Raw genomic sequence first — 25,464 nt, forward strand, 5'->3', positions numbered from 1 at the left:
AACCAAAAATAACAATTAATTAGAATTCAAAGTAGAAATAATAAGGCAATACAGTTTTTAATAGTTTTATTAACCGTTTTGCATATAAAACGCATTAAATATTTATCTGATATGTAAATTATAGCCAGCTCACGTGTGATACCTTTACTGATAACAGATAAGTCAGATAGATAACGTAGGTATTGATAATTTCCTTTAATGTTATTGAAAATTCTTTTAGGTCGTCACGTCAGTCACATAATCAGTCACCGAAAAAAAAATAAAAAAAAATATCAGATTTCTGTATTTTTTTTCATGATCATTTGTCCGCGATGGACTCCTAAACTACCGAACCGATATCAATCAAATTTGCACACCGTGTGCCAACTTAAAAGATAGGATAGCTTACATCTCAATTTATACCCGCAATATTATTTTATTGCAAAATATTTGTTTATTATTTGATGGTCACAATTCTAACAGATGGCGCTGTGTTGAAAGTAGCAACTTTTCACATAAGCTACAATTTAATGGCATAACCACCAAAAAAGCATGGTGGTTCTCATGACTGGTGTTCTCCTACCGTTTCCCTTGAATAGTTTGCTACTATGTAATATAACAAAAACCTTAGCCACAGCAACGCTTGGCCGGTCTGCTAGTAATATATATATATAACTTCAATCCGGTAAAAAAGTGTTTTCTTTAAATGTGTAAAAGTTGTCAATAAAATACAATATTATCAAGTCTTGTTGGTCTTTGACAGCTATCGCAGTATGAGACAGATAATGATGAACTAATACAAAGTCACGTGAGTAATGACTTCGGTTGAAGCGGTCATATTTCACATCATCTCATTCAATTGGCGAAGTTGATTGTTCAAATGAATTGATTCGTTTTCAATGAATGTACCGACTTGATGCCATTATTGAGTTTCGTGTTTATTAGATGAATTTAAATATTTGCAAACCTTTTTTGAACATTGGAATATTGCTTATTCTAAAACCAAACTGCTGCATTTTAGTTTGAAATGCAGCTGAATTTATGGTTTTATGAAAGAAATACAAGTTATACAATAATTAGTTTCCTTTATTATCCTATAACACAAAATGAATTAATAATTGTTGTATATTTAAGTAGATATATTCCTCAGTGTACACAAAGAGCAGTGTTGGCCTAGTGGCTTCAGCGTGCGACTCTCATACTTGAGGTCGTTAGTTCGATCCACGGCTGTACACCAATGGAATTTCTTTCTATGTGCGCATTTAACATTTGCTCGAACGGTGAAGGTAAAACATCGTGAGGAAACCGACATGTCTTAGACCCAAAAAGTCGACGGCGTGTGTCAGGCACTGGAGGCTGATCACCTACTTGCCTATTAGATTTAAAAAAAAAAATGATCATGAAACAGATTCAGAAAATCTGAGGCCAAGACCTAGAGAGGTTTTAGCGTCACTGATTTTTTTACACAATATAATAAGGTTTCGACAAGTCGACTAAAAATATTATACAATTAAATAATTTTATATTTTTTATGATAGCTTTTGCTGTCCATTAATCATTTCTATGTCTTAAAAAGCTTGCCTTGTTTAAAGAAAAAACTTTTTAACCGGATTAAAGGTATGTGTTATTATTATAAATTTACAATTATTTAACATAATTTTAAATTTAACTGACGTTTCGCGTGCTTTACAGCGTGCGTGGTCACGGTGACTGAAGTTTAATCAAAATATTTTTCTAAAGTTTGTAATAAAATCGCGTGTGGTTAAAGACAAATGTCTAGAAGCTCGAAACTGATACGGTCTTATGGGTATTTCAACAATTCTAAACAAGTGCTTAGAAACCAAAGTTTAGTCTGAGTTATGCGAAATGAGACGCTATCAGACTTCCACGAAGGCTGACGTCACTCCATGCAATAGTCTAACCATATAAAGGATATTTGCATACTTTTAGATAAGATCCGACGTGAGTTGTGTTGGTGTGGCGCCTTTAGTAACTTTAACTTTAAGTTACTATATTAATAAAGAATCAAGAGCAGAAAAGGCTAAATTAGCCTCTAATAAGCTTAGTGTGCTTAGACGAGACGGTAATTCACTCCGGGCCATCGCTTGCTCTATAAAGAGCTTAGGATAATTCAAGAAAAGCGTAGGTACTAGTTCTTAAAAGGCCGGCAACGCACTTGCGAGCATTCTGGCAATATGAGTATTACGGCGGCGGTATTACTTAACGTCAGATGAGCCTCCTGCCTGTTTGCCTTCTATTACATTAGATTCATGAGCGTGCGCATGAGCTTGCTTTGTATTCTATTCCCCACCGACTCGACCATCTTCAGGTGGATTTTGGACGCAAACAACTGGATAAGTCAAGATTCTTAAGAATATGTTTATATATTTCATGAATTTAATAAAAAAAAAAAAATATTGGTTGTTTGTAAAGTAGGTTTACGATCGAGATGTTTACGTGATAACGTCTTATTGGTGATATAAGTTTTTGGGAAGTAAGGAATTAATGAAGATAAAAATTTTTTCAAATTTTAAATTACATCTATCGTTTTATTCACACTTTTGATGATAAATTTCGGGTGTAAAATGACAAGTTTACTTATTCGACTATGATATACATTTTTCTTCATACATTCACGGAATGACTGGCAGCGCTCGAGATGAGACGGGAGATCGGTCCGTCTCTCTCTCGTTATACCTGCGATCGCGCTCGTGAGGTTTTGGTGTGACACAAGTTTCTGAACATGTCACCCGACTAAAACGATTTTAAAGACGTTATCACGTCAAAATTAAAGAATTTAATTACACTAAAAGTAAACAGTATATATAGACTTCAAATTGCCTATTAATGAGAACAATGTATATAACCATTACTCAGATAATTACAAGTCCATTGTATGGGTATGTTCGAAGAATTAGGAAGGTGTTATTTATTATATTTATACAATAATATATAATTACTCTTCTATATATAAAAAATATAGTAAAGTAAAAAAAAATTGTAATTGAAAAAACAAAACAAAAATGTCATGCAATTAACAACTAAGGTTTAACACAGGTTTTTACTTAAAAGGGTTCCCAAACCTTACACATTATAATGCATTATTATAATGAATAAACACATTTTTATTTATTTACTAACCAAAATGATACCCTAAGATTTTTAATACAAATATTTGAGACGTTTTATATGCACTTACTTGTGTAGCGCACAAATATGTTCCCTACAAACGTTTATAACTTTAACGATAATTTTCTACTCATTATGAACGCAAATATAATAAAAATAGAACAGAAGAACAGAGTGTCTTCCCCTTAGAGGCTGTAAGTAGTGTTACTGAACACTTTCTTATGTTGTATTGTCTTTGATTTACATAACTTTTACACATTTAAAGAAAAACGCTTTTTACCGGATTAAAGTTATGTATTATTATTATAAATTTACAACTATTTGACATAATTTTAAATTTATCCGACGTTTCGCGTGCTTTACAGCGTGCGTGGTCACGGTGACTGAAGACAAAAGATGTTGAATGTCAAAAGGTATCACAGCTGCAGAGAAAGTTGCCTTATCTGTATTTGTTTCCCCGGAGTTGGTATCGACTAAAAGATGGAGGGTTTTGGCAAAAATGGCTCACGGTGTCCTCTATTTTCGCGGATTGTTTTTCTTTTTGAGATTTTAATTTGGATATTATTGGATCCCAGGTGTTTGACAATTTTAGGCCGTCTTCTCTATTGAAATTGGGGTGTTTTTTGATTTCAATGGCTTCGCGTACCAATCTTGGGAAGAATCTTTTCTCTTTCGCAAGTACTTTTGGTTGGTCAAAGCGTATGTAGTGATTAGGCCTATCTAGTATGTGTTCACAGACTGCTGATTTTGTGTGTCGTCTATGTCTTATGTCTGCAATGTGTTCTTTGAGTCTGCTGGACATATTGAAAGTCGATAAAGATCCCACAAACAAGGTAATAAAACAAACATCTAGCCTCCTTACTAAATATTCTGAAACACTGTCATTAGACGTCAAATCTTTAACAACAGCCTGCGTAAAACCTCCAAAAATGTATGGATTGCCAAAAATACACAAACACAACAATCCTTTAAGACCCATAGTCAGTCATATCGACTCACCCACATACAAATTAGCCAAACACTTAGTGTCAATATTATCCCCTCTCAGGGGGCACACTAGTGCTCATGTTAAGGACTCTTACCATTTTGTGGAAACATTGAGAGATCTAAAATTACTCCACAATGAAACCATGGTGAGTTTTGACATTGAGTCACTATTTACAAACTTACCACTAAATGACTGCCTAGATATCATTGCAAAAAGACTTAGGGAACAGAACATGTCACCAGATTATGTAGATATTGTAAAACACTGTCTCACATCAGGATACTTAATGTGGAAAGATGAGTTCTATGTGCAGGTTGATGGAGTAGCCATGGGTTCTCCAGTGTCACCTATAGTCGCTGACATCTTCATGGAGGACTTTGAGGAGAGAGCTCTAGCCAATGCCCCGGTTAAACCTCGACTGTACAAGAGATATGTCGATGACACATTTGTAGTACTCCCCAATGACAAAATATCTGCATTTCTAGCACATTTAAATTCAATACACAAGAACATTAAATTTACTGTTGAACAAGAAAACAACAACTGTCTGCCCTTTTTAGACATTTTAATTATACGCAAAGCAGATGGCACACTAGGTCACACAATACACAGGAAGGCAACCCACACAGATAGGTACCTCAATGGTGAATCCCACCACCACCCTTCACAACTGCTTTCTGTCGGTAAATGTTTGTTTCAGAGAGCCCAGCGTCTTTGTGATGATGCCCACCTCGAGGAGGAACTACAGCATGTCAAACAGGTGCTACACCGAAACAAGCTGCGCATCCCCCGGCTACATCACAAAAACAAAAACAAGACACAAACAGTTCCACGCCAGCCAGCCTACTTGCCATATGTAAAGGGAGTTACAGATAGAATTAGCCGGATCCTAAAACGAGCTTCTATTCATACAATTTTCAAGCCGCACAAGAAGATTCAGCAATTCCTAAGACCAATCAAAAGTAACACCCCATTGCAAGATGCAGGTATATACAAACTGGATTGCGACTGTGGCCTGTCTTACATAGGGCAAACTAAACGCAATATGTCCAGCAGACTCAAAGAACACATTGCAGACATAAGACATAGACGACACACAAAATCAGCAGTCTGTGAACACATACTAGATAGGCCTAATCACTACATACGCTTTGACCAACCAAAAGTACTTGCGAAAGAGAAAAGATTCTTCCCAAGATTGGTACGCGAAGCCATTGAAATCAAAAAACACCCCAATTTCAATAGAGAAGACGGCCTAAAATTGTCAAACACCTGGGATCCAATAATATCCAAATTAAAATCTCAAAAAGAAAAACAATCCGCGAAAATAGAGGACACCGTGAGCCATTTTTGCCAAAACCCTCCATCTTTTAGTCGATACCAACTCCGGGGAAACAAATACAGATAAGGCAACTTTCTCTGCAGCTGTGATACCTTTTGACATTCAACATCTTTTGTCTTCAGTCACCGTGACCACGCACGCTGTAAAGCACGCGAAACGTCGGATAAATTTAAAATTATGTCAAATAGTTGTAAATTTATAATAATAATACATAACTTTAATCCGGTAAAAAGCGTTTTTCTTTAAACTTTCTTATGTTAATTATCCTATTTAGTAAATTAGGTTATACTTAAAATACTTATTAGTCTTAAGTTAGGCTAGAGTCAATAACGTATTTGTATTAAAAAAAGGACAAATACATTTCAACTTATCGTAAATTAGGTAATTATTACTTGAAATAAATTAATTTTGAATTGTTAGTAGATTGCTATTTCACAATAATTTAAAATACAATGCAGATAATAAAATTAAATGCAATAGACGTCAATAAACGTTTTATCGGCGACCACAGTTTCAATCTTACGCGATAGGGTTGCCTATGCCATTTTACAATATTCTTAACCACATCATATGTAATGCATTATCTATTCATTGCAGTATAGGTATGTTACAAGCTATCTATTCTAAAATATATTATGTTAAATAACTTCAATAACAAAATCTATAACGACAAACAATAACTAATCTTAAAATATAATAACACATAACACATATAAACAACATATAAACACACGATAATAATTCATCATCCATATATTAAATACTTTAATCTTTGTATTTGAATGATCTGCCAACCCTATCTATATGTCCTATGTTTGTGCTAAAGTGCTGCACTATATAAGATTGCCTGAGAACTAAATTTAAGGTTGTCAGTTAAATGTTTTAGAATTAACAGAAACTGAAGATATTATCTTAAGAAATCATCACTACTCTATCCAGGGTTAAAGGGCTCTAAAGAGTTCTCACCTTAGAGGCCAGGGCCAAGATAAGATTCACATTCAAGTTTCAGGTGTAAAGGCGAATGTATAGTCAATGGTCGCATCCCACAAATGTATCCTATAAAAAAAATCTAATATGTGTTTGACATATTTGAGTTATCGTGCAGTAAACTAAACTAAGCTAAACGCTACAGATTTAGTTAATTTAGTGGACACAAGACGGCAAAAAATGACGGTAATAAATTTAAAGAAACGTGCGGTCTTATAAGCAATCTCTTCCAAGCAAATCCAGATTTAAGATAAGCTTTTCCCGAGTGATCAAATCTGCGGCTAACTTGAGGTAGGTCGGGATGTCGGTTGGATTTCTCTAAAGCGCCATAAATACACAAACGGTATAAAGAAAAATATCACAAGGAGTCCGGGATAACATAAACTATAGTTATGAGTAGAGTTGGACCCTGTTGAGTCAACTGTTTTTCTTGGCATTACTGTTGACGCCAAACTACAGTGGGGCCCACACATTAACAAATTGTCTGGAAGGCTCAGTTCAGCTGCTTATGCTGTAAGGAAAATTAGACAAATTACTGATGTGGATACTGCCAGAATTGTTTATTTCAGTTATTTTCATAGCTTGATGACGTACGGCATTCTCCTTTGGGGAAACTGTGCGGATATTAATACAATCTTCTTATTACAAAAAAGGGCTGTCCGCGCTATATATAAGTTAGGTCCTAGAGTTTCTCTCCGAGAGAAATTCAAAGAGATAAACATTCTGACTGTAACTTCACAATATATTTTTGAAAATTTACTTTATGTTTACAAAAACGAACCGGATTTTGTCAAATTGTCTGATCTTCACTCCCGAAATACCAGGAACAAAAATAATTTAACAGTTCATGCTACTCGCCTTCATAGAATAAGCAACTCGTTCATGGGTCAATGTATACGCTTTTACAATAAACTTCCTATGGATGTTCGTAAACTTCCCCTTAAGAAATTTAAATTTTTTATTAAATCAAAATTATTAACTAAAGGATATTACAGGATATCCGATTATTTAAATGATAGAAACGCCTGGGATTGAGCTGCTCGCTTATACAGCTATCGCTTGTGTTTTTGTAAGCTGTCTTTCACTTCTTTTTTTTTTTTTTTTTTGCATGTTGTACATATTTACAATCTGACATGTCTTGTGCTTTTGCATATGCATTTTATTTTATTCTATTGACATGTTTGTGCTTAGTGCATATTCATTTTTTTACATTTTTTTTTTTTCTTTCTATATTACTGACATGTTTTGTGCTTTTGCATACAATATTTTACACTTTGACATGCCAAGTGAATAATGATTATATTTCGATTATATTTTTCAATTTCATTATTTTTTCCTTGCTTTAAGGTACACCTTAAAAATACATTTTGTATCCATTGTAAGTGTAAACATTATGCGGGTATATCATAAACTCTTTTGCTTGATTTATAATTTGATACATTTTAGTCTATAGTTATTTTGGGCTGGCGATCTGAGTGAGTTGTTGCCCCACATATTTTTATGGTGCCACTGGCGGTATTGTTGTGTACCGGGTTGTGCAGCTCCCTTAAAAATGGTTGAGCTGCATGAGCTATTCGGGGCATGCTAGCCGTCTGCTGGCACAGGCTTGCTCAGATCGATCTGGTTCTTTCTTCCAAAGACCAGTCCAGTAAATACTCTGCATTTGTTTATACCAATTTATTAATTTATTATTGTATTATCTGGACTATAAAAGAGACTAAGACCCCCGAGTTTGTTTCGACATTTCTTCTCAGGGCAGTCAGTTAGGAAATGTCGACTTCATCTAGTTTAGGATGACATTGTAAAAGTGATTTATATAGTCCTACTTGCAAGAATAAACTATTTCATTTCATTTCATATAATTTATAATATACTTGTTTATGTAATAATGAGTCTAACAGACAAATAAGGAAATATACACATTTTTGAGTCTTTCATTCACTGGTTGAAAATTAAAAAATAAAATAAATTGGGCACAAGGTCAAGAAAGAGATTTTTGTAAACGTGACATGTAAGTTGACCATTACAGTAAATTATAGGATTATTTTTAACCAAAATACATGTTACCCTTGAGTGAGTCAGCAGTTACATAATGTCACTTTAACTGATATAATGAAGGTCTCGTGAATAATGAATGAAAAGTACCTTTACGAGTGATATGACAATTAACATTACGATCTGCCTGTGGCTTTTAATCGCCATTTTTTTGTAATGAGGTGAAAATGCACTTACGCAGGCCCGCGCCGGGGACTGTGTGGTTGGGTCTACACAAAAAAAAAACATTTAGTCATATATATAATACAATGTACACTTATGAGTGTCAAAAATGAAATGAAATGCTTCTAATTTTACATTTACTGCCAGTTCTCAAATCAAGGGCGTAGAACGGAAGAGAAGAACTGGCAATAGACTCTTCGCTACTCCAATTGCCAAGTTTTTTGTTTTACACAACGTTTGTGGAGCTGCAACCATTACACCATGTTCCACTTGACATCTAAAGTAATAAATAATAATAAAATATATTAAAAACAAATCTCTGCTGTTCAGAGTAATACGTAACCAGCTGCCACTGAATTGTTTCCAAACTAAGTCAACTTAGGGTCCTTCAAGAAAAGAGCGTACCTAGTCTTAAGTGTAGTGTCCATGGGCGGACACTAACACTGTCACTGAGCCTTCTCCCTGTTTGCCCTGTGATAAAAAAATAAATCTTGGTTTATTTATATAAAGCTTATGCTTAGGTACGAATTTAATTTCTCGTAAATATGACGACAGCTAGTATGTACAGTATTTTAATGATCTGTCTGAGAGCTTAATTAAGATGTAGTTAATGCTTAGCTGTCTCTTCTTTGATTAAATATTCTTGTAGGAGAAATTTCTATTTAACGTGTTCATAGAAATTGTTAAAGTTATTTAGTCTTTTTAACTACCCTCATTACGTATCTTAAAATAATGGAATTCATTCAAAAAAGAGAAGTCTATGTTTAATGTAATATATTATTGCCTTTGGTTTAAATAAAATAGTAATAGCCGTTAATTCAGATACTTTTACATTTAAACACGTTTCTCTTTCAATTTTCTTTTAGGTAACTGTGTGCCCTCTTTTGGCAAAGGTCATAGGTGTCATCCTGATCTTAAATGAGGCTTTATTAAAAATAAATGTTTCTTAGAAACAAAACTATTGTCACTTCTCATTTTATACAAGAATAGCTTTTTTTTCTCAATGTCCTCTTAAAGAGTAAAGGCTTACACCAACCGGCTCTATCTCTATTTTCTTGAGCTTTTTTTCTGCCTAAGCCAACGTCTTTAAGCTCGTCAGCCCACAGTGCAAGAGCGACCCCTTTTTTCCCTGGTGGGCCTCGACAAACAGGTCAATCTGTCATTCGAATGGAATGATGAAATTCTAGTGCTATATATATTGTATACACAAATAACAAACACACTTTTGCGTCTAATGTCGAACTCATCCATATATGGCAACTAACAGATGTGTAATTACTTTCCGTTCATTATCCATTTAAGCCGGTACTAGATATAATCTTCGATTTTAATTACGCAAAAACATCTCGCGTCAACACATGGCGAGTTCAACGACCAATCTAGACCTGATGATAGACAAAGTATTTATATCGGAGGTCGTTGCCAAACTATTCTCGTTACGGAAGTAAATCTAGACTTGAAGAATTTTTTGGTAGATTGCGTGTGTACACGTATGCATTATACTCACTGAAGCCCGACTACGGTTTTTTAAAGTCCAAGGAAGACAACACATAGACATAACATTTATTACTAACGAAACACACACACAGAAACACACAAAATTATAATAATTATTATAAAAAAATAATTTTTTTAAAGGAACAAGGCACATTTAAGTGTGTAATGTGTGTGTTGTGGTTGTAATTGGCCCCGGCTCAGCATTATGCTGTGGAGCAGACGTGCTTCACAGCGCTGCTGGTCATTCTGCCAGTTACTTGACGCAAAAATAGAAAAATAATGTAATAATAAAAGTATTAAAAAAATTAGTAAAATACACTAGGCTCTATGCTAAAATTTATAGTCGGTCGTTTTTTTTAATAGATTGTCTCTTTACTGAGACATGATGGAACATTACGATCAAGCCTAACTTAAGACTAATAAATAGTAAGTAATTTAAGTCTAACCTTATTTACTAAAAAGGATATTTAACATAAGAAAGTGTCCAATAACACTTACAGTCTCTATTAAAGGAAGACACTCTGTTGTTGTGGTTTTTTTTACTTATTATTCACTAATTTATATGGTTTAATCAATTTCATCTTATTTACTTTATACTTTGTACAGTAGAACCTCGTTAAGTCGAACCTCGATAAGTCAAAAACCTCCAAATCTCGAAAAAATGTTGTGTTCCCTTCCCTTAAAACACCAAAACCTCCATTACTTGAAATCTTGACCCTCTGTTAATCGAAATAATCACCGAGTCCCTCCAAGCTATTTTGGTACATATTTTCACTCTATAACTCGAAAAATTAAATTTGACCTCTGTATCTCGAACATAGGAACGTTTTATTTTACAACCTTTATAACTTGATCATTTGGAATTTATTATCTCTATTGTTCGAACAAAAATCAGTTACCGACTTTAAGAACTTGCCGACAATATGAGTACACTATTGTTTCTTAGAAAACATTTTAGGAGTATACAATAATAAATTTATGACTCATGGAAACACGTGTTTGCTTGCTTTGTGTCAGGTGTTCAATTTTGATTCCCTTTGAAATTTAGCTAAGCCAGTCATTTGTTTTCGACTTAAATACTGTCAGAAGTAGTTTGGTTCTACTGCAATACACATCAATTAGTACAACAGTTAACATGAGTGCTGTGAAACGTAAACTAAAAACTTTGAGTCTTGCTGAAACCTCAAACTCTTTATGTCGAATCAAAATCCGCCTAAGTAGAAATCCTCCATAAGTTGAAAACTCTATAACTCGAATTTTTTGGCGTCTCCCTTGATGTTCGACTTATAGAGGTTCTACTGTATTTTATTTCGGCCATACAATGCGCAGAGACGATGAGTACTTGGATAAACTGATCGTGGTTGGTAACACAGAAGGCAAAAGATCACGTGGCCGTTCACCAGATAGACCGATCAAGTGAAAGACTCATCGTTCTCAAAACTGTACACTGTCATAAGAGACGCGCCGGACCGAAACCGGTGGAGATGGTCCGCTCCAGACGCTTTCTTGCTGACCACGACGCTAAGTCATGACCTGCCGATTAAAGAGAGAGAGAGTCCTTTTCAATATCCCGTGGTATCCACAATTATATTAACATTATTTTATTTTATTCCAGATGAGCGAGATGCGATCCAGAAGAAAACGTTCACGAAATGGGTCAACAAACACTTGAAAAAGGTAAAAATTTAATTAAACCACTTAAAAGATATCTTTTTAAAATTAAATGCTTAAATTCAAATGTTCTTCAAAACTTGGAATTTTGAAGAACATTAATTACGTTGTGTGTGTTATGTACCTAGGTAGGATTAGTAATTTTACACTGCTCATGGTTTTGTAGAATAATTATATGTGTTAAGATCGTAGCGTGCTGCGTAAATGTATATAATAATAAGTATTTACTAGTATATATACACATGTTATTTACATACATTATAACAATAAATATATGTATATATATACAATTTTATTGAATCTATGGAATCGACTTCCCTAAGATATGCGACCTCCAACTATTCAAAGTTAGAGTGTACTCCTACCTCAAAGGCCGGCAACGCACTCACTAAAAATAGGTGTCCATGGGCTGCGATGACTGCCCTTTTTGTGCATCCCGTAGGTTCGTTTGCCCCCCCTATTATAAAAAATCACTTAGTAAGATGCGGCCCCTGTCCGGGAGAAGGAAATTGAACCAATTTGAAATGCCGTTTCTACATTTCAATGATTAGATCAATTGTTAAACTGTACAAATGACAAAAAGTACTTTTATTGGTCATCTGTACATATCCTTTTACTGTCAGAACTAAAGACACAACAAATTGTTTATAATACTTGAAATCAAAATGAATTTCAACACCAGCATTATTCGGTTTACACATAATTTATAATGATTTATACGATTGCACAACGCACCCGGAGTTAAGATGATTCAGCGAACATTTGGCGATGTGAAAGTGTATTTATTGCGTCTGCGCAGATGTTTAACACCCTTTTGTATAAGGGAAGATAGCATTCTTATTACTGGCGATAAAAATTATCTTGTTATATTTAGTGTCTTTGTTTTTGCGAAAGGTTCCTTCCTGCCTTTCGTGGAAAAGGAAATGAATACTTAGTTTAAAAAAAAAAATCTATAAAAAGTACAATACTTAACGTTTATTTTGGAAAGTTCGTGTTCTGTATATAAAAATCTAAAAATAAGTGAATAATAATCATTGGGTAGTCTACTATCAGATTACGAGACATTGGACGGAAATTGGTCCGGACAAACATCTTCCATTCCTTTAATTCTTAAAACGGCGTGTTGGACGGGTAATGCGAAGAGTTGCAGAATCTGGCACAGCACCAGACACGCTTCATGAGACTGACGGCCAATCTCCAGCAATGGAAAGGCACTAAAAGAAGAGAAATTGTAACACATATCTGACAAATGTATTGGTACCGGTCCAATAGTTAAATATTAATTGTGAAGCAAGTTGAAGAAACTAGTGGGTACAGTGTGTCAACTTCTGAATGGCCTTCTGCTGAATAAGCTATTATAAAAGCTGACTCTTGACAGTTTCAATGTCACTTTCGTTAGAAAATATATTTGTATTCTTTCGTCAAATCATACCATGGACGTGTGTCAATACGTCAAACTGACCGCGCATGATTCGGTTTGACATGGACTGAATAATGATTATCCTTGATTATTCTTCGGATTACGATGTCGTGGTCACGCTAATACGTGGCATTGATGATAATATAAAGTATTAGAACTCAAGTAGTCTTGGTGTTAGAATTGTACTGTTGCTCTACCGTGAGTTATTCAAAAATACTGTTAAAAAGGCGCTACAACGATTTTAGGTCTGGGCCTCAGATTTCTGTATCTGTTTTATTTGTCAATCTAATAGGCAAATGATCAGCCTCATGTCGACTTATTGGGTCTAAGGCAAGCCGGTTTCCTCACGATGATTCCTTCATCATTCGAGCTAGTGTTAAGGACCGATCTGGTCGCCAAACTCCATGAAAGTACATTCTTTCTTTCCATTTTTCGTCATCATTTCTTGAAGTAGGGAGAATGGAAATATATGGTGGAGTTGAGTAGTGTATGTATCCATTTTGAAAGATTGATCGATACACGATATAAATAACATCGCCAATTTTTGACACTTTGAATTCATTCGAAAATGTATATTGAACATGATTTCGAAATTAACACGATATATTTTATCGCAAGCCTACTTGGCTTCCATCCATTTCAGAAAAAATAATTGATTAAATTACATTAATGTAATGTTTTACTTAACTAATTGTTATTACGAGCCGGCGCTCTCTCCAGCTCTCCACTACGCCCCGCAGTCCAGTCCGAGACACTGACACAGCAATTCGTGCTGGGATAGGGCCTGAAATGCGCACATAGCACTATTGGTGCACACACGGTGATGAAATTTACGACCTCGAGGATGAAAGTCGCACGCTGAAGCTACTAGGCCAACACTGCTCCTTTGCGTAAAGTAGTGTTAAAAAAAAGACCAACGCTTTTCGTTTTCGAGTAGAGCCTATGTCTCTTGCAGCGCTGCAGCCCCCACCAAGGGCCATAGGCCCGCCCCGTAGCGCCCTGAATCAGCAGGTTGCGAAACTAAAACACCACCCGAAGGGGGCATACTCTCCCAACGGGCCAAAGCTCACCCCTCTCGAGGGATAACAAATACTACTGTGCTTTTCGTCTTATTGTGATTGGCAATATCATATCTAGTCCTATCATAGACTCGCCAGACTTGACCAGTTCTGTTTCACCGTCCACAATTCAGCCAATTTCATCAGTTTCGTGAAATGACTCGCAATATAACCAGCCCGTTTAACATAAATTGTTATTAATAAGATGTACTCATTTATTTTGCATTCCGAGCGTTGCCCGTTTATTTATCAATGCCGTTATTAATCAACAAACAACCACCCATTTATCTGACTCAGACGTACAGTGGCGTCTTTGTGAAAGTATCATTTTTAAGTGACCCGATTGATACATCTGTTTCATTGTATTCAGATGAAAGTAAAATGCCACGAAGGGTGTTTAAAATGGTAAAGTCAAAGTTAAAAGTCAAAATCGTTTGTTCATTTAGGTAACACAATGTACATTTATGAACGTCAATAAAGAAGTACATATTAAATGCTAAATGCTTCTAATTTTACATTTATTGCCAGTTCTCAAATCAAGGGTGTAGAACGGACGAGAACTGGCAATAAACTCTCCGCCACTCTTTTTAATCGCTAAGTTTTTTGTTTTACACAACGTTTGTAAGGAGCTGCAACCATTACACCATGTTCCATATGATCTTAAGTAATTAATAGTTAATGAATAATAAAAAAACTCGAAAACTATAGTTCAAGAATGTAAGTATAACCGAACTAATTCAACTTAGGGTCCTTCAAGAAACGAGCGTACCAAATCTTTAAAGGCCGTTAAAGCACTCGCGAGCCTTCTGGAAATGTAAGTGTCCATGGGCGGCGGTATCACTTAACACCAGATGAGCCTCCTGCCCGCTTGTTACCTTAAATTAAAAAAAACGAGTCAACAAAGAATTCGTGTTCGAAAATATGAACGTATCGTTCAGTAGATATAGAAGTGCGATAATTTTGAATGGGAGTTATGTTATTAAAAGTCATTGATTCAAAAACTAATATATCTTTGGTTGAATATCTAGTAATACTAATAAAATCACTTTAATTGCATACTATTAAAAAATTCATATCAAATAGGTTTTAGTTTTGTTATAATACACATAGTCTACGTTAGTTATTGTTATTTCTATTCGTGTAAAGACATCCGCCTGAACTTGCCATTTGTATCTGTTCTTTACTTCCTCCATCCATTTCTCTCCCTCAAAAGGTCCAGTACCTAAAGGTAATCTTTATCCCTAATTTGTCGTCTATTAGAAATGTGTTAAATTATTATTTTCCTATAAAACTGGTCCAGTGTGTTTGCTATATCAACTATAAAATACGTCTTAGTATAGAAATAGTTTTCACGTCGTAACTGATATTGCATCCGGCATTCATTCACACCCTATTGAAATCAAAATAGCTCAGTCGTTGAACTATGAACTGCAATATTGCAAATGTTTATACAACTCAACAAAGGATGTTATGGCAGCCTGCGCGTGAGTCACTGGTAAGGCATCGAGATGTTTGCCTCCCAGGTTAGTCATGCGAAATTCTAAAACCGAATTAGTAACTCATATTTGAAAATTATGTTCAATCATGACGGCATCTTCCAAAATACATTCAATCAATCAAAATACGTTAATTCAGTTTAGATGCATCCTAGGGCATGCTTATGAATGTCAAAAACGTTTACAAAATTCGCGAAAGAGCAAGACTACGCCATTGGTTAATCTTATTAATATATTTTTTTAAAATGCGTTTATTCATTATAACAATGCATTATAACGTGTAAGATTTGGTATGAATATATATTTATTTAAATTACAATCTTGGATCAAATTCGTATTTGTTAAGTCAAATTAATCACCCATTGTAAGAATTTTCTTAAATAGTTTGTGGTCTTTGTGAATCTGTTATGAAAAGAAATAGTGTAATGCTCTAGTTAAGTCAAAGTGAAAATATATTTGTTAAAGCAACATTTGTTTTACTAATATCAAATTAAAGTCAATTTACGTTAACTACCAGTTCTCAAGTCAAGGAACCAAAAATCTAGTAAAAGAATGCATATTACTCATTTCATTTGATTGACATAGTGACGTAACGTACATATGTATTGTTTAATAACTTTATTTATGTACAATATTTTTGTAAGATTCACTATATATAGTATTTGTAAGATATACAACCGATTATATGTAGCTATATACGGTAAGGTAGCATAATTGTAAAATTATAAGTTTCGCTGACATTATATTTACTAAATTTCAAAGTATCCAATGACATACATTCGAATGAACAGGTTTTACATTGAATAGCCATTGTAATTAGCAAAAGTAGGTAGTAGGTAGGTAGTTGACATTGAAATGCAGATATGTTTAATAATAATAAACACTCAGATTACTTTTCTAAATTAAAAAAAAATTGAACCAATGCAAATGCAATGGAAAAAATAAAATATAAGTGCGAGGTACGTTTCTAATTAATAATAATAATAAAAACTTTATAACTTAAATTGGCGTCAAAATTAACAGGTTTAAGCGAAAATGTAACAAGATTTTGTTTTATTGAAGTTCCTTGAACATCAATCAAGTGTGGAAGCGCCGCTAATAATGCATTAATCATATTTAATGAATCACAAATTCCTTGGATCCTGATGCGCCGTTATGCGATCATGTCTTTATTGATATATTAAGTGCAATCAATTTTCTTGTCGTTTAAGTTTTATTTATAGTATAAAGTCCCGTAAACAATATGGGTCGGACGCATTTACGCGTATGTTCTTATATTCACTTATAGGGGTTTTGTCTATGATAGGTTCTTGTTAATTAAAAATAAACCAGTCTGATTGCTGCATATTAACGAAATTCTGCCTTTTGTTATCAGGGTAAACACAATTTGTCAGGGACGATGGAGTACCTTTCAAGGAGTGTATTTATTATAAGCCTGTTTTTATTATAAATATATCAATGGTGATACAACCTTTTGAGTCAGGGCGTCTGATTTAATGTATGTTCCGTGATTTCGACTTTTTTGGTCTAATCTCTCTCTCTAATCTAATCTATCTATCTATCTCTCTCTAATCTCACGATGTTTTCCTTCGCCATACGAGCGAGTGTTATATGCGCACATAGACAGAAAGTCCATTGGTGCAACTACGACGCCAGAGATGAAAGTGGTATGCTGAAGCCACTAGGTCAACACTGCTATTTTAAATAAGGGGGAATTTCGCTGAAATTGCCACGAAAGCTATGAGTTTTACTCTTTGACTATAATCTATATTTTAATTCCCTAAGCCTTTAATTCTCTTTCATATCGATCGAATTGACGTGATTTAATTAAAAAACGTGGTTGTATTTTAAAAATTAAATTTTATAATATATATATATCGAACGGATAAGTAACCCAGAAGCCCAAACCCCATTTCAATGCCAAGTGTCACAACGTTCTTTCTACGTATGCTGGACAACAATCCAGCTGTATTGAATTGGCTCAAAGTTTATAGAAAATCTCTACGGTAGATCCAAAATAATACATAAATTGTATGTACCAAACCATGAGCAAGTCAGACGTTTAATTAGTTTTAAGTTAATTAAGTTATAAGTAACCTATAAATATGCTAAATGTTTTCTTGTAATTTTTTCAACGCTTACCTGGATTAGCACTGGAAGTATTTAAAGGTACTGTATGTAGTAAATAATTGTGTAGATAGTAGATTTTTTTTATTTTTATTTATTTAAGGTCTCGCCCAGGTCTCAGACGACCACGTTATAACTAAATTTTACACAAAACAATCACAGTTACATTTCTGGCATAAATATGAACTATAAGTTAGGCAATGTTATTTAGTGCTACAATTTTAGAAATAAATCTAAAGAAAAATGAAAAATCTTCTTCAGCTAAATCAACTTATACATAGCCATGAGAAATTGAATTGTATATACGCATTTTCATTAAGACTCTTTTAAGTTGTTCGGTAATTTGCAAAGTATTCTTTCATTGGTATTTTTATTTTGTTTAATAGTTCCCTCTATTTCACAATAGCTGTTAAAAATACTCATGTATCTAGATATTATGAACTTTCATAAACTCAAAGTAATAATGAAGTGTTCGTGCTAATAGTGTTTACTTAGGAGGCATGCACTACGTGATTAGAGGTGATAAAATTGTTATTATTGTGGATCATGGTAGAATGTTTTTTTTATTTATTTCACAGTACACTAGCTGCATGTTAATCACATTGTTAAATCATTTTTAAATAAAATGTTCAAAATTTAGCTTTAAGTTATTTTTATGTTCGTTTCGTATCAAGTATGGATAGCATTATAAGCATGCAACCTTTTTATGTCTGGGCCTCAGATTTCGGTATCTGTTTCATGATAGTTTGTCAATGTAATAGGCATGTAGGTGATCAGCCTCCTGTGCTTGACACACGCCGTCGACTTTTTTCATTCACCGTTCGAGCGAATGTTAAATGCGCTCATAGAAAGTGCATTGGTGCACAACCGGGGATCGAACATACAACCTCAGGGATGAGAGTCGCACGCTGAAGCCACTTGCCCAACACTGCTTTCAATTCAATTGAAACATTAACGTTTCGTAAGATGTTTTTATGCGTGTCAAGAAACGTCTCACAACACAATAGTTTTGTTATTCATGCTTGATACAAATAATGTAAATTCAGGTGTTTGAACTTTTCACGCTGCTCGGACAGACGTACACACGTCTTCATGTCTGCGAGATTGTCAACAACCAACCCTGTTGTCCGCCTCAACAAGTAAGTTGGCATGCGCCTTGTGTGACGCTTCGCACTGTAGATAATAGGCGCTAATTAAGGGAATATATCAGTGCTATCATTGCGATAGATACTTTGATTCTTGAAAAAATCTCTAATACTGGAAAAATCGCTACCTAAATTCCACCACTATCATCTCGATGTCCATCGTTCCACAACTAAGCGTTTTTTAAGGCAGTTTTTGCCCTGCACCATAACTATGTGGAAGCTGTCCACTGAAGTATTTTCGTACCAATTTGACGTATACCAATACTTAAAACAACGCAACGCAAAAAGCGATAGCAGTTGCATTTGGTGACTCTTATGATTGTAGTGTTCTTTTTTAAATGAAATAGAAAACAGAAGAAAGATCAATCATTGATATATTTGTATCTCAAGTCTAATTGAGATACAAATATATATCCGTGTCTCACTTTTATATTTAAGATATATAGATCCTCAAATCGAGAATGTATTCGTAAATTTCTATGTAATTAATGTTATAGGTATTTAAGTTGCAAATTTTTTATTTAGAAAAGTATATGTGCGAACATTTCTCTAGCGTACCTAAACTGGCCAAGATACGGACCTAAATGTATTATTAAATGAATAGATGAGATTTAGTTTTGTACAAAAGAGATAGTAAGTAGTAGTTAAGAGTTCTACTTTCTATTAAACTAGCCCTTAATAATTAAAATTTGGAGATATTGTATGGTAGATCATACACACTTACTATAAGTAGATTTCATAACTAAAGTTGCACATAATTTTTTTTTAAACTTCATTATTAAATGTAAAGCATGCAGCTAGTTTAAGTTGTTATTTTTAATGCCATTTTGTATAATATACTTAACTTTGTATCAGTCCAGAAAAAAGGGATTTTCATCAGTTGTTTGTTGTCTTATTTGGCTTTGAAGTAGATCCCACTTTAAGTGGTATATAAAAAATCTTAAGTTTAATATTTCTTTATTTTTTTCTGGTCTGATTCGTGTGCACTTAATAGCACGTAGTTTTAATCTTGACTAATGTAAATCACAATAAAATTAAACTTCTTTAACGGACTTAAACGAATTAATTACTTTATCAAAATCGAAAATTTAAATGATTGCAGCAGAAATAGTCAATAAATAAAATAAATTGTTTTAATTCCGTTTTAGCAATTTTAATTTAATAGTTTAGAAACTATTTGTGCCTAGTTATAATTTAACTAATATAATGACATATAGATAGTTAATGATAGTTCTTGCTTGTATGTAGATTGTTGTTTTATCTATAAAAATAAATAAATGTAAAATGTTGATTAGTCGTTATAGTTACAATGTCGAAATATTACTCTTTACTTAATATACTAATAAGATGCTATAATTTCCAGGTGAACAGACACGTGAACGATCTCTTCGAAGACCTGCGGGATGGACTCAACCTTATCTCCCTGCTGGAGGTGCTTTCTGGCGAACACCTGGTAAATATTACTATCATAATGATCGGGTTTAAACGTTAATTTAAACTCTTCTGTTCTATAAAAAAGTTACCACAGTATACAGTCCGATTATAAGGCGTACAGAGTTTGATTCCCAGTGAGATTTATTGTTGTGGTTTTGTAGATATGTAAGGAATATTGCTAAACAATTTTCATGCTGGTAGCATGTTTAGCTTTAAATTAATCAAAATCGATGTTTTAAATGCTTACAGCAGTAGTGGTCAATAAATATTTAAAAAAAATATGTTAAATTCCGTTTGAGCAAGTTTGACGACTCATTGGTCTTGTGGTTAGTACCCCTGGCTGCGAATCCATGGGTCCCGGGTTCGATCCCCGGCTGAGACGAACATCGATGTGATGAACATTTGGTGTTGTGCTTAGGTCTTGGGTGTTTAAATATGTATTTATATGTATGTCTATCTATCTATAATATGTATGCTTCACCAGCTTAGCATGGGACTAGGTAAATTGGTGTGTCTTTAAAAAAAGACAATTGTCTTTAAAAAAAAACTATTTTTATTAAAATAATTTAAGTATAGTTAAGGAATACGATAGTAAAGTTAGTTTACTGTATATTAGTTTGACCTCAGCTGCAAGGGTATGGGTTCGGCACCTGCCCTAATTACCCTGGTTGATTTATTTCACCAGCTGTTCCGTTTGTCTATGTATTTAATTAAACTTAATAAATAATTGACCTAAAATAAAAAAATTAAATCTATTTAGAAATATGGTTATGATTTCCAAGCTTTGTTTTAAAAGTAGATAATTTTTTTTAATTGAAATTTTGAGTCGGAATCGTTAATTATATTTATTTACAAGTTATATAAATATAATAATATTTATATAACTTATTAAATATATACTAAAATAACGAAAGACGTTATAAAGAGTTTACACTGTATTAGAAAAACGAAAAAGCTTCAAAAGACCGTGCATGTCATGTTAGGAAGGCATCGCTTAGTTGGGTGTGTCGTGATTTACGATAACATGAATTTGCGAAGGGCTTGACTATTTTAAAGTATTGCTTGGGTGTGGTTGCGCGATGCCAATTTTAACTAACTTGAAAGGTTCCGTTAGTATCAATCAAAAATTTGCTAAAGGAGGATTTTCTTGATGAGTATTTTTGTGTTAGTCTATTATGATTATTACGTATAACTTGATACCTTCCTTTAAGTTATTTACATATTTGATTACAATTTATATTTCTCTTAGTAATGGTGTTTTATTATCTCTTCTCTATAATATTATAAAAAATAATAATAATAGCCTTTAAGTGAGATACATTTAAATTTGAGCACGTTTTTATTTCAATCTTCTTTTCTGTGTGCCCTTTTTTGGCAAAGGATTCCGCCAAATCCTGCAATTCCTCTTTGCGCTGTGCTACTCTCTACGATGACCCAGATCGCTGCTGATTCTTTTTTTGGTCTATCCTTTGAAGTTGTCTCCCTCTTTTTCGTTTGCTGTACCTTAGGCACCAGTTTAGTACTTTTTGGTCCACGCATGTGCCCCGCCCATTGCCACTTTAGTTTATTTATTTAGAAAAAAAAAAATCTTCTTTTAAATCTTTACTTTAACTTTTCATTGTCTACGTATGTTTTATTGCTTGGTTTTGTTCCTTTATTTAAGTCTAAGTGTTTGTACATCTTCTATAGTTGTACTTATTTAATTTTTTCCTCGCGGTGGTAGAGAAAGAGATCGCTTAAAAGCGATAAGGCCGCCAGTTGCCCTCCTCTTTATTTTATTTGTACTGTTTTTCTTGCAACGAAGTGTAAATAAATAAAATTATAAAAAATACCGATTTTCTATTAAATTTTAAGTGTCACAGACTATTACAACACTATGCAAACTTAGGAAAGACCAAAATTTGCGCTGAGTGTCTGCCGTTTATCTGAAATAAATTAGAAAATGATATACGGGAGTCACGCTATTCCTAATTTAAGTTTTACCTATTCACAAATCCTGATAAAACTCTTCTTTCAGCCGCGGGAGAGAGGTCGAATGCGTTTCCACATGCTACAGAACGTTCAAATGGCCCTGGATTTCCTCCGATACAAGAAGATTAAGCTGGTCAACATCCGAGCTGAGGACATCGTCGATGGCAACCCCAAACTTACCCTCGGCTTAATATGGACCATCATTCTGCATTTCCAGGTTAGTGAATTGTTCTTCAAGCCTAGGCACAAAAGCTGGATTATCTATTTCTTTATGATTGTGGCATTGAAATTTATCTTTTAGTTTTTTAAAGACGGTATTATTTGTGATATTTATTTTAAATTCTAATACATTTGGCACTTTGTTTTTTTTAATGAGTATCATGTTAGGCAGAGAATTACTTCATTTGGGTTCGGTTAATCATATTTGATTGATATTATCTTCTGAAAAAGTGGTGTTTTCGATATAATGTTAACAACGTAACCTATACAAACTCTTCTGTCGCTGTACCAAATATTTCCCGCTAAAAAAATGAAACCTTAATTGGAAAATGTTTATTTTAATTATTTGTTGTAACGTTAAATTGCCTATTTAAGGATACTCCGAATGTTTTCCTCAAAGTGTTTGCCCGTTTCTATTACCTTGTACTACATTTTAATGTGCTTGCGTTTTATTTTGCTAGATTTCGCGACATCCACTTGACCTTAAATATTTAAATTGAGCCAAGTACCGACGCGCCTTAAATAATTCAACCGTTTATTGAGACATATTTTATATGGTATTGAGATACATTTGCAAATAAATTAAACAATTAAAAGCTTTAACGTTAAAAAACATGTTATTGTCAGCATTTTTGATTAACTGTTTAGGTGATTATGAAAGATGGAAGACAAAATAGAACTGTAATTGTACATAATTCTTTAGGTATAATTGCCGTGCGTGGTTGAATTTGAATAAAACTACACAAATCGTGATATTAAATTTAGACTTGTGGAAGGTTCTTCCGATTAGCTATTATAACGAGCTTTTGATGCGATTTTACGATGTGTATAAAAACAATATTGTTACATAATAATTGTATCTAGGTTTGAAAAGTGTAGCTGTTTTGAAAAACTCTTTCTTTGTCTTTTTCATTTTTATATTTACCAAAGTGATTACGAATCACTATACAAACATACTTATTTCTATTCAATATAGTTCAGTACGCTACATATAATAATTTTCCTTGTTTGTAAAAAAACATTAATGACAAGAGTTCTTTGGCTACAGTGCGTACGGGAATTACCCTGCGGTGCGTTTTGACCTAAACAAAATACAACCAAATTTTAGGCACTAGTAGTATTATTATGTAATGAAAATTCTTGAAAATATATGGGTCTTGCATTAGTCTTGTAAATATTTACAATGTTATCTTTGTGGGTTAAGATGTGATAGTTACGTAGTCAATAAATTTGTATTAAAGGCCGGCTACTACGAGCCCTTTGGCGTTAAAGCCTTCAGGATCCTGCCAGTTTTTACCATATTATAAAAAAAAAAGTGCGCATACAGAAGAGCTATATTTATCTGAACAAATGAATAAATTATATTTATAACGGCCAGTTTTTATTTATATGTTTGTGGGAAAAGAAATTGCATGCCAAGTAATAGATTTCTTTAAATTTGTCTTCGAACAAGCTCGGATTTTTGTTCGTATTAATACCTGCTGAGTTATATGATCGGACGTCGAGGCAGAATACGAAATTTCACGTGTATCACCTCAACGCGTTCCACAACTGAGCGAATCTTTGCCGAGCACCACCACCACGTGGAACCAGCTGCCCACCAATGTACTTCCGAACCAATTCGACTTAGGGTCCTTCAATAAAAAGAATCAGATGAGCCTCCTGCCCGTTTATTCTATATAAAAAAAGCTAAAGAAAAGTTATCCACGAACCGGATTTACTGATACTTTTGCAATATTAGGTATAGGTTTATTCTTCATCCGTTAGCTTGAACTTAAATAGGACTAGATAAAAAAAAACATGAACTTAATTCGTGTACCGGTTCACCTCGTCAGGACATTTACGCAATAGAAATGGAAAGTATAAAGTAGATTGAACTCACGTAATGTGACATTTCAAATGACGCCATCGCATTGAAGACGCCTTATTTGGCTCGACAGCTTTGAAGCTCCTAATCATACATTGTATGACAATCAAATTCTGAAAATGAAAGTTGGTAAATACAAATTAAATAGGCTGCTTAAAATGTCACCGCCCAAAATTAATAAAAACAATTAAACCAACACCTTACGCAGAGTAGGAGATGCTCCCGAGACCTAATAACATATAACATATTGTTACACATTACATTGACTCATTCACTCACATGCACCCACACACTCACAGGAAAGAATTGAGAGAAGAATTTGTTGTAAACAGTGCTTCTGGAAGGAGCTAATGAGAGTCTAAGTGCGAAACCTTTTTACTTTTGTAAACTGTTATAAAAAAATCTAAATTGTAATTTGTAAAAAAATATATTAAAATTGTTATGGAATTAACAATATAGTTTATTATGGAAGAGCTGGGAACCCTGACACAGGTATTTTTTACTTAAAAGAGTTCCCAAATCACTTTGTAATGCATTGTTATAATTAATAGACACATTTGTATTTATTTAATTACTTTTGTTAACATTCATTGACAATATACGTTACAGTTTACATAGTTTTATATATATTGGAAAAGCTTATTACGATTTCCCTACATAAAAAGAAGGAAAAGCTGTACAAGCTTTCGCGCTTTAGACCCAGTTATTCCAAAATCGCTTTCAGGTCGTTAGAAGTTTCTTGTAATAATTTCTGCATAGGAATGATATATCTGTTATATATTTTGGCTTAATGTTTTGATTCCTGCCAGTCTAAAGATACGAGTTTTGTCGGATTGTGATAACAAAGATTATGAGAGTGATAATCTTATCAAGGAGAGAGATATATAAGTAAACGAAAATGTTATTTGATATTGTAA

At 33.8% G+C, this 25,464-nt stretch overlaps 1 protein-coding gene across 12 annotated transcripts in view; it reads left to right on the plus strand.

The window, feature by feature from the left end:
* The window catches only part of LOC125059885 (dystonin), a 243,672-nt gene that overhangs the window by 84,326 nt on the left and 133,882 nt on the right, over nt 1–25,464 (plus strand). For 7 of the 12 annotated variants that reach the window (XM_047664558.1, XM_047664559.1, XM_047664566.1 and 4 more), the window contains exons 2-4: nt 11,755–11,816; nt 20,420–20,509; nt 22,508–22,678. In XM_047664558.1, the coding sequence (XP_047520514.1) occupies nt 11,755–11,816; nt 20,420–20,509; nt 22,508–22,678 (323 nt within the window). Of the gene's footprint in view, nt 1–11,754; nt 11,817–17,935; nt 17,954–18,957; nt 19,051–20,419; nt 20,510–22,507; nt 22,679–25,464 lie in introns of all 12 variants that reach the window. The other 5 variants (XM_047664554.1, XM_047664551.1, XM_047664553.1 and 2 more) reach the window with 2 other exon arrangements.

Source organism: Pieris napi, chromosome 20 (genome assembly GCF_905475465.1).
Source record: "Pieris napi chromosome 20, ilPieNapi1.2, whole genome shotgun sequence".
NCBI classification, from domain to species: Eukaryota; Metazoa; Arthropoda; class Insecta; order Lepidoptera; family Pieridae; genus Pieris; species Pieris napi.